This window comes from Argiope bruennichi, chromosome 3, assembly GCF_947563725.1.
Source record: "Argiope bruennichi chromosome 3, qqArgBrue1.1, whole genome shotgun sequence".
In the NCBI taxonomy this organism is placed as follows: Eukaryota; Metazoa; Arthropoda; class Arachnida; order Araneae; family Araneidae; genus Argiope; species Argiope bruennichi.
In genome coordinates this window covers 51,832,221-51,843,385 of record NC_079153.1, presented here as the reverse complement: position 1 = coordinate 51,843,385, position 11,165 = coordinate 51,832,221, and the positions used below count along the sequence as shown (strand labels likewise).

Here is an 11,165-nt window from a genome sequence, read left to right as displayed (position 1 = left end):
GCATATTAGTTTTTACCCTTTTAGAATTATTCAATTCAACTCAATTGCGAAATTTTAAAATAAGCAAAATAAAATCGATTCAATCACATTTAGAAATACTTAAGTTATTCTCTTTTATGTGAAAAATTTTGATGACTAAATAAAACGTGTCATAAAAACTTGCAGATCTAATCTTTGCTGCTAATAAAGGAGGACGTTTGTATCTAAGTATCTAACTGGCACTGTTTGAACTTAGAGTAACCAAATTTGATACATATATACTTAATAAGGTGGAAATGTGCATCTAGGAGCAATTTTTTTGATATTTTAATTAAAAATTAAACTAAATGTTTTGGAGTTTTTTCACAATAACACACACAATTGATAGCACAAAATTGCTGTTTCATAGCATTTGAAAATTTAAAAAATTATCTTGAATGTTTTCACTGTTTCGTCAAATATCGAATCAATCGATTTTCTCTTATTCTTGGCAAGATGACAGATTTTGTTTAATATCTGTGCTATTTATAGAATAAATGAAGAAATAATGTTACAGTAAGTGAAGTTAGAAAATAGATGAACCAGGTAATTAAATTTTTAGTAGCTCTATAATGTCATGAGATTAATCTCTATTATAAAAGTTCATGTAACAATGAAAAAACAAATTAAATAATAAGGCTTTAATATCTGTCATTCTAATGTATAAAAAACGTTTGTTGATTGAAATATGTATATGAATTTTTCTTGAATAGATATAATTTCAATTAGAGGCAACCAATAATCATAGTGTACTAGCTGGTTGCTACAGGCAGTTAGTTTATAATAATATAAGTAGATCAATACATTTTAAAAATAAAGCATGATTTTTTCCATATTTCTACATGCTTTTAAAAATTACTTCTTTCATGTTTGCAAGGAAGACATTTTGTAACTGATTTTTCATTCACAATCTTGATGAGTTTTGAAATTTTGCACACTCGTGTATTCTTAATTTGAATTCATTATTTTAATAGTTTAAATAACAAATTAATCAGATTAAATTTTGACTTCATAAGTATGGCATTACCTATAGTTAATTTGAGGGAAAAAAACAGAATTTATTATTTCCATGATATTAAAACACTGAATTATGAATTAAATATGAAAAGTAGAAAATAATTAAAATAAAAATCTTTCTTCTACCAAAAGTATTGTTTTAGGAACTTCCTATTTACTTGCAGATCTAAATAATGATAAATTTCATGATGAAGTAGCTTAAAGCTATTTCCAACATTAAATTCTATTCTGTATTTTTTTTAACACTCAATCACCACTGGAAGAAAAATCTAAAAATTAAATTCAGTAAATAAAAAAATTGCAATTCTTTTTTTTATATAATAAAAAAAGTATACAATACAATTTATATCACAAAGTAACATTTTATTCATACAGATATGGTACAGAATAGATTTTTATGTACATTTCTCTCACAAGGATGCATACCAAAAATAATAATAAATGATTGTTCCTGAGATTGAATCAATGCTCACCAGAAAAGAAATATATATATTTTAAATTTCATACTTTTTTCCAGTTCTGTTAAGCAGATATATTGATTGCTGACAAACACTTCAAAACAAACAAACAAAAAAAAATAATGTAATGCTTTTTTATAGGAATATTTCTTTATACAAAAAAAAAAAAAAAAAAAAAGGCTGAACGGTATTTATGTTTCAATTTTCAACGGCAACAGGTTTGGAAGCGCAAGCTTGACGAACACTCATTTCCTGTAACACAGAATAATCAATGTAACAACAAAAATCATAGCTTAATATGCAAAAAAGTGAGAATACAACAAATTAATTTTATAGTTTAAAATTATGCTAAATTTAGCATGACTTTGTTCATAATAAAAAGTTTCAAATTCAGTCATATTATTATGCCAAGATATTACGTAGCAGCAGATTCCACAGCTAAATATCACACTTACCCATGTATCCAAAAGTGAAGTGATGGAATATTTCTGAGGCATGGTGCTTAAACGTGTAGAAAGTACTTGTTGTATATTTTGAAGAATTGATGTAGATTCTGAAAAAAGTTTATTTATTATGTTTTAGATAAAAGTGGAAAGGATTCAGAATAAGGGTAAAGAAAATAATTTTCTTTTACTATAAAATAAAACATTAATAATAGACTAGTTAATATAAAGTAAAATTACTGGCGAGAATATATACCATATTCATCTTTAGTTGTGTAGCACTGCGGTGGTTTTTCTGGATAATTTTCAGGAACTGTTATGTTAATAGATGGTACACATGGAAGGTTTTTATCATCTAAATAAAATAAGAGTAAAAAAAATATTTATAAAAACAATAATATTAGGAATCGCACAAAAAAAAAACAACAACAACAAAAAAAAAACCTATTTTTTTTCTTATTATTGAAGCTATTATTTCAAATAACTGCACACAAACTGGGGGAAAAATCAAGTCAAGACTGGTCAAGAAAGGTATTAATTTTTACACCCATGTCATATTTAAAAAGCGAATCCTAAGGTATCAATATCTTATTTTCAAGGTATTCCTCAAAACGCATATTAAAGTATTAAACCGTCTTCTTATTCTCCAAATTTAACAAAAAGGAATAATAAAATCAAGAACTTTTTAAACATATTATTTGCAGTATAATCTGTTTTATGCTAAATTAATTTTTAATTACACCTAATATAAGTTGTCTCAAAAAGTTAGCTATAAATAATGTAAAATAATAATAATAATATTGTAGATTTACATAAATATAACACATTTCTCAGATAATCTAAATTTTTCTACACTGAAAACTTTTCAATTTTTGGCTTTTTCTTAGTATGCAATAGAAGTGGAACAAAATGAACATACAAATAAATTATTTCAACTTAAAAATTTAACTTACCTAGCTGACAAATGAGATTGACAGTCTTAGATCCAAGGTGTTGAACAGGATCCAATTGAACTTTGAATTTTTGATCAAGTCGAGCTATTTCACCTTGAAGAGTATCTGATATTTCATTAGAATCTTCTTCAAACTTCCTTTTCTTAGGTGTAGGAGTTGTATGTCTAAAATAATTAGAAATAAAAAGAATTTTCATTAATCAAAAATTAGTAAAAACTTAATAATCAGCCAAAAACATCTTATTTACATTTTGAAAATATTCCTAGTTAATAAAATATGGTATAAATAAAATTCAGAATTCTAAATTTTATATAAAATGATTCAAAGATAGATTGCTTTCAGGAATTATTGTAAATAGCTCAATACTGATTATGAAGTCAACTTCCAGAAATATGAAATCGAATTAAGACGCAGCTACAATATCTAGCAAATTTATAAGAATATGGAAAAAGAAAAATAAAAAAAAAAGTATTGCCAATTAGATAGGCATTAAAATTTTTTACATATTATTACAACGACTTTGATTTGGTACCATTTTTTGCACGAAATGATTGTTTGAGAAATGCAAGGTCTTAAGGTTTGGTTTTCGAGAAAAGACAAAATTCTCAGAAAGTTTAATTCTTTACCATCCTAGGCAATAAAAGGTAAATAACTGCCTAGGAAGACTCGCATTAGAGTTACCCATGCAACAGAATAAATAGGAATCTTGGGACTTAATTTATTTGTACTATTATATAGCTTAAGTACATATTATTGCAATTGAGGTATATATGCATATTTCTTGGCACATTTGAACTTATAACTTTTTACAGTAAATTATTTTAATTCAAAAAATATGCACCATCATTTGCATTAAATTTCCAAGTGAAAGGCATACATGGTGGAAAATATTATTCAAAGAATATGCTAAATAATTCTACAATTAAAAAAAAAATAGCATCAAAAGTGCTTTACAGAAGACACCTTTTGCTATAACTGTAAAAAGAAATCACGTTTACTCTTTATGCAAAGAAAAAAACCCCTTCTCAATCAATATAAGCAACAAGGTACAATCAATGTCAATTTTTTTTTTAAATTAGTGATAAAGCAATTGTAGACTTAGCAGATCTAAAAGAACGCATCACACTTATAAAAAAACATATGTGTTATCACAGCTATCATCTTCACACACGTCAAATGGTACAAATTTGTAACAGGGTACATATTGATAAATATAATGATTCATTTTTACCTATTTTTATGAAATACACAAACTTTTTTTTAACATTTTGTTAATGTTTTCTGCAACACTACTCTAAAAGTACCCTCCGCAAAAAGATTTTAATTGCCTTAGTTCAGAATTGTTAAATACACACTTTGAATAGTTTGTGCTTAAATTTTGTAATTGATTTAGTCACAGCTGATCTGCATAGGCAACTAATCTTGTTTAGAGAGTAAATAATAATACAACATAAAATTATTCAAAGATAAAAATCAAGAATTCTAGTATAAAATGAATGTTATGAAGCAGCATAAATAAAGATAAACAAAAATGAAAATAGGACTGTGTGAGTACGATGACAAAATATAGACAACAGAAGTTCAACTGAGAGAAGACTGGAAAAACATGGAGCAGATCTGAATATAAACAAATCGAATAAAAGTCTATCTGGAAAAAAATAATGATTTATATATATTATTAAAGATCAAAAGAAAAATGGTTTAAAAAAATATCATTGAAAAATAAAAGATATTTTCATAACAGAATTGGTGATGCAATACAATTAATTCATAATTTTTCATTTAAAATCATAATACTGTAAGATGATATATACAGCACATTAAAAAAATGTTGATTACATTAAAAAATATGCAAAATGCTTTTTCACGGGTGTTAAAAGCATGTTACACAAATGCTTTCAAAATTTTTATTTTGCAGTAGTTATCCTCAAGATCTAACAAATGATATTCTTGAGTGTTGCATGTGAAATTCATGTTATACTATCACCTCAAAAGCAAATGATATATTTGTAGTAGAACTCAAGTATTCAAAAAGATGCTAACCTTAGAATATGATAGTAAACTTTCACCACCAAATCAATGAAGATTCCGATAAAATCCAGGATATCTATATATAAAAAGTAAGAGAACTGTCTATTCCAAAACTGACAGTTCATGATATATCTTTAATGAGCTTTATAAAATCTTAATAATGCAAAGATTATATTTTGCATTAAAATTTCACTCCAAGCATTCTGAATTAAATAGAAAAAAAATTATCGGCAGTTATTAGCTGCGATGAATCTACTTTTCATCTATTAGATAGTAGTATTTCACAATACTTGTATAAAGCATGGGACAGTGAATTCTTTTACGTCAGTACTTAAATGTAATGCAATTGCACTAAAGTTAATGTGTGATTCATCTTTTCAAAAATAGAACAAACACACAGACACACCAAAATAAAAGTGATCACTACAAAACATTGTGATAATTACTTGGAAATGGTAGAAATTTTCATTATATATCCCAAATTAGAAAATAAAATGCTTTTAAAGAACAGTATCTTTTTGCTGATCTGGTTGTGCATATAAGTGTATAACTGAACATTAGATGAATAGTTCATAACAGTTCTATTCCAGGGTTACCTTATTTATAAAAATACTGTTATATTTATATTAAATCATTGCATTCAGAATTACATGGGTATATTCAATGAATATAAGGATAATTTAGTCTATCTATACTTATAAACTCAATATGTGTGTGTGTTGGTGCTCTACAGGCCAGATCGTTCGACCTACAGCTACCAAATTTGGCACATGCGTACCTTAGAGGTCAGGAATGTGCACCTGGGGTCCCTTTTTTAAATTTTTAATTAGAATTTTAATTATTAATTAAAAACTAACTTTCCTGCCAAAAAATCTTTTCATTTCTGCATCGCCAAATGAGCTAGGCTTCAGTTTTTTTTTCCACACTAAAGAGGATAGGCTTAAGATATTTTCGACCGATTATTTAAAACGATTCTCTTTATTTACTTAGTGTTTGATGCATTTAAAATTAAACATTGTTAATTAATCGATCTTTCAGATTCATTCTGAAGTACTTTAGAATTAAAATAAAACAAAATAAAGGAAATTAAAAATTTCTAATCTGCGTAGCGTTACCCCAAATGGTGTAAAAAAATTCACACATGCGCATTGTGTTCTGATTGTTGACAACTCTATTTTCAATGGATACAGACTTGGTTTTGAAGGCTTAACATGTTTTCAATCGATTATTTCAAATGACTCTGTTTATTTTCTTAGAGTTTGATGCATTTAAAACTAAACATTGTTAATTAATTGATCTGTTTATGATGAATCTGAGAAAATTTTGTAGAAAACTTCTTGAGATATTACATAAATTAAGAAAGATATTCTTTAGTGCCCATAACGTTTAAATACTCAGCGACTCTGTTTTCAGTACTCATAATAAAAAAATGCTTCGTTTCAGTAAAAAATGTTCTTGTATTAATTGCAATTTCCACTTTAATTTAAATCATAAATTCTACGGGAGCTAATAGGAAATTTTAGAGAGATACATATTACGTTATGGCTGAAGGCCTTTATAATATTATGAATGAATTACATGACTATCAAAATTTGAAGCTTTAAAATATTTTGATGAAGAAGCTATTAAAATAGGATATTCCATAAAATATTTAATTATTAAAATTTTAACGAGCATTAAGATTGGCAAACCAGCAGGTCGCCAAAGGCGGTTAGTATCTAATAAAAATTATTGTAAAAATTGATATAATAAATAGTTTCCAAAAAATTAATCTTCAATATTTACACCTCAATAAGCAATTTTTTAACTATCAAAAGCAAACAACTTTTAAAATGATGTATCATTTCAAATCCTGTCAGAGAGAAGACTTTCAATAACAAAGAGGAAAATCTTTGCATCCACTTGGAAGAACTGTAGCAGAATATTACCATTAAAATTAAATTTATAATTTCTCAATTGTTTGTCAACTATATGATAAATAATTCATTTTGATGAATACTGCTTGGATGTGTTTTGAGAAACTGAGGGATCTTATGCTGAAATTTATTAATTTAAGGATAGATTGTTAATAGATCAAACCATTTTAAATCAAACTTTCTTTCTTTTTACTTATTTTATATCACAATACTTCCTAGATACTTTTATTTGTTAGCAAAAATAGGATGCTCGTTTCTTTCCATCCAAATGCATGCTGATGATTCGAACCTCGTTCGAATCATTATTATCAAATGAAGTGAAATGATGCTTCCAATTATTTATGAAAATGTTTTTCTTTATATATATAAGAGCGGAAGCACTCGTACTTATATACTAGGATACTTAGATGCATGGATCATGCTTAGACGAAGATTCAGATTTTCTTTTTGTGTTCGTAGTCTGTGTCGATGTGATATTTTATAATGCAATAAATGTTTGTTTGTTTGTCTCCAGAAATATCGGCTGTCATTATTATATTGAAGTCAATTGTTTATCATTAATATTATACAGCAGCAATAAATTTTTTATTCTTAGCAATTTCTTGAATAAAAATATATAACGTGAGAAAAAAAAAAAAACTTTACTCGTAACTTTTGCAGAATTCTGCAAAACTGCCAATTGTTTTTTCTCTTTATTTCTAGAATTAACAGTGAAGATTTCAGTTCAAACCTTTATAAGGCAATAATATATGTAATGAAAGCACACATCAACAAGCTGATTTATACTATATCATAAGGTTGAATGAACACTATATTTTTTTAAAAAAATTATAAATATTAGATACATGGAAATGCATATGGGGAAGAAAGTACAGTAAAAATACCAAAACATGTCCATTCTACATTATTAAAAGTATCATAAATCATCATTTCAGAAATTGAAAACACTTTAAGCAAAAGACTCCTATAAATAATATTCATTAAGAAATGTTTAGTTTATATTTTAGAAAATGGTAAATCGATGCATTAGATGTTAAGAGGTTGAAGCCCCCCCCCCCCAATATATTGTTTTAAAAATCTGGGCAAAAATGAAGAAAACCTACATTCAAAACAAAAGTACATTATTCAAAATTCATAGAAATACCCAAAATGAATAAAATTCTTATATTAAAAAAAATAATAATAACTGAACAAAATCTGTTGAACAGAAGAGAAGTAATTGGTTTAATGTACAAAGTCAAATCTCTAAATATAAGCTATTACATTTGTGTGTGTATATAAATAAATATTAATTATACATGTAAATATGCTAATGCCTAACTAATTAAATAATTTTTTGAATACATTACCTGACACTAGGTCCAAATAAAGCAGTTATAGGAGGACCAAAAGTTTTAGAAAGAATATGGTTAAACATAGGAGATTTGCTGATATTTGTAAGAGCATCAATTAATGGCTGACATATATTTTGTTCTTGAGTTTTTGGAGGAAATGCAGTTGGTTGTGCAGCTGGTAAAGTTCCTTCCATCTGCAAGAAAGACTGATAGAAAAGAAAATTTAAATTAGATTGCTTGCAAAAAGCCAAAAAGAAATGTTAGAGGAAAATATATTGGTAATCATACTTACAGGGTTCATCTTTTCCAAAACATGTTCACATTTCAGCAACACATCCATTGGACATCTAATGAAGATAAAAATAATATTAAATATTATTACTGAATAAGCAAAAATATTTCAACAGTAAATATTAATAACAGTAAAATTAAATAACAGTAAATTATTATCTCAATTTAGTAATGGTAAAATTTATATATATGAATACTTAATGTCACACATTAAAATGTTGAACTTTAGAAAACAAATAATCAACTGAGCCAAAAGACAATGAAAACAATAGAATTCCACACATGGTCTTTCTGATCAACATTACATGGTCAATTAGAATCATAGTTATCCATTAATAAATAAATCACTTTTATAAAATTAATTATTAGGCAAGATTTCCTCAAATATAAAAGAATTGTCTAATCAGAGAAATGATTAATAACAATATAGAGTAACAAAGGCCACATAGTATAATAATCTTACATATGAGTTAAATGAATATAAAAAAAACCCCATAGAATATGCTATAAATAAAAATAACACAGTCATACAAAAAATATATATATATATATATATATATGCATACCTTCGATTAGGATCAGTTAACAAATCAAGCAGATTTTTCATCCTTTGCAAATCTTTCTTCTTATCTAGAAAAGTTTATTATTTTTATTATTTAAATTATTCAGATTTTTTATCCATTATACATAATATGCTTATCTATCTACTTAAAACCTAAGAGAACTTGTATTTCATTTGTACAACATAATATCTTAATTTAGTTACATTATGGTATTAAAGAATTCTAAGCATGCTGTAAAAGAACAAATGATAATGTTAATATATAAAATAATTTATATTCATATATTTTGAACACAAAATGATTATGGTATTTTATGTAGATTGTTTTAAAATTTAGTAACATACTTTCATCCTTATCTATCCTAGAAATCATTTTTTTCAAAGGCTCAATGTATTTAGAAAGTTGCTTTCGTTTTTCAAGGTAACAATCTTCTTGTGGTGTTCGGTTGATAGGACTTGGTGCAGCACCAGCTGGAACTTAAAAAAGAAAGGAGATTTAGTAAAATACTTCACAAAAGGAAGAAACAGAAAATAAAAATGTTTAAACAACTTGATGCATAATGGTTTGTTCTTGTAAATATATGATTAAAATAACAAAAACTACAAATAAAAGCAGCTTTATATAAAGTATTTCCAAGTGAAAAGAAGAAGAGCATATTTTAATTACTGTAACATGACTAGTAGCAGTATATTGGACAGAGGCTAAATGCATCACTTTGTGCATTGGGACCCAAGATAAAAAGGGGCTCAAAATTAACTTGACGTATATTGCAGTGCAAGGCCAAATGAACAGTCTTGGATAGTGAGACAGAACCTCAAAGCATTTGCATTTGTGACCTCATAGCTGTAGAATAGAAAAGATAAGTGATACCTGAGAAAAATTATGATTTTTTACCATCACCCCAAACACCATCATGACTTAACCAAAGTAAATTCTGTCTGGAGTACGATTTTAATTTTAATTTTTGGCTTTTCATGATTTTTTTTCTGTTTTAGTCTCGCAATACCCTACGAATCTTGTCACCCATACACCTTTGTCCCTTTCCCAGGTCTTTTTACACCATTGTTTCATAGTGTCAAAATCCAGCATTGAACACAACACTGGCAATGATGCTCTAATCTTGAACATTTCCTATCTACACTTACAAGCAGAGTGGATTGCTTCAGTGTAAGGCGTTGAGAGTGAAAGCAGCCTCCTGAGATGCTAAAGAATTTAGTTTCCGACATTGTTCAACACCTACTTTTTATAGATGAATGACTGACCTCTCTCTAAAATGTTCTTAGATTCAAAGATATGGATGTCGCATGAAGAAATATAGGATCTGTATGTATGGAGGACTTTCCATCCATTTAATTTTTCAAGATCTTCTTGGTCATAAACGACTTGCCATTATGTAAGAGCAATATTATCCTTTTTCAAGGTTTATCACTATTCTTGTTTTTAATGGACCGTTTAAGACTTAAAAAATGTTATTGGTCATTATTAAGTATCAATTATTAAGCTATGTTCTGGTTAGATGATGAATAAAAGTTCTACTTTAGTGAAAAAAAATCAACATTACTTTTCTGGCTTTCATAATAGATTAAACTTTCCATTTGGACAAGGGGAGCTAGAGTGCCATCACTTTATGTTCAATCAGCAAACATATAATATTACAATTAAACAAAGTGGCTATAACAAATGTCTTCTTTTCATTTAGGATATAAAATTCCTATCCAGAAAAAAAGGGGAAATTGGATATCTTATTTATCATTTAGAACCAAATTATTTATCAATGAATATGTTGTTTATCATTTAAGAATGAGATTCTTAATTCATTCATGATGTGGACTCGTCCTTTGTCAGTGCTAACATGAACAGGAACTCAAACCTAAAGGGAATACAATTATGGGAAAAACCTTCTAATGATGTAGATTATATAGCAAGGCTTAACAATTCTCTTGAATTTGTTTTAGTCCAAAGTAGTTCTTGTCTGTAGCAGATGCTGGGTAGAGAGGAAAAATTCTGGGGCAACTAGTTTACATTATTATTATTGCAAAAGTTATTGGCTAATGTAATGCTTTTAGTGGATGGAAGATACAGAAATATAGTGGTGATAAGCAACATCCAAGGTATTATATAAACTTTTTGCCCCAGTCATA

At 27.1% G+C, this 11,165-nt stretch overlaps 1 protein-coding gene across 3 annotated transcripts in view; it reads right to left on the bottom strand.

Moving 5' to 3' along the window:
• Positions 1–1,404: 1,404 nt before the first annotated feature.
• LOC129963100 (mediator of RNA polymerase II transcription subunit 15-like) overlaps positions 1,405–11,165 on the bottom strand; it is a 98,935-nt gene continuing 89,174 nt past the window's right edge. For all 3 annotated transcript variants that reach the window (XM_056077160.1, XM_056077162.1, XM_056077163.1), the window contains 8 exons: positions 9,369–9,500; positions 9,028–9,091; positions 8,463–8,517; positions 8,186–8,376; positions 2,890–3,053; positions 2,193–2,291; positions 1,949–2,046; positions 1,405–1,745 (listed from right to left, as the gene is read on the bottom strand). In XM_056077160.1, coding sequence (XP_055933135.1) covers positions 1,692–1,745; positions 1,949–2,046; positions 2,193–2,291; positions 2,890–3,053; positions 8,186–8,376; positions 8,463–8,517; positions 9,028–9,091; positions 9,369–9,500 — 857 coding nt within the window. In that variant the 3' untranslated portion in view covers positions 1,405–1,691. The remainder of the gene's footprint in view (positions 1,746–1,948; positions 2,047–2,192; positions 2,292–2,889; positions 3,054–8,185; positions 8,377–8,462; positions 8,518–9,027; positions 9,092–9,368; positions 9,501–11,165) is intronic.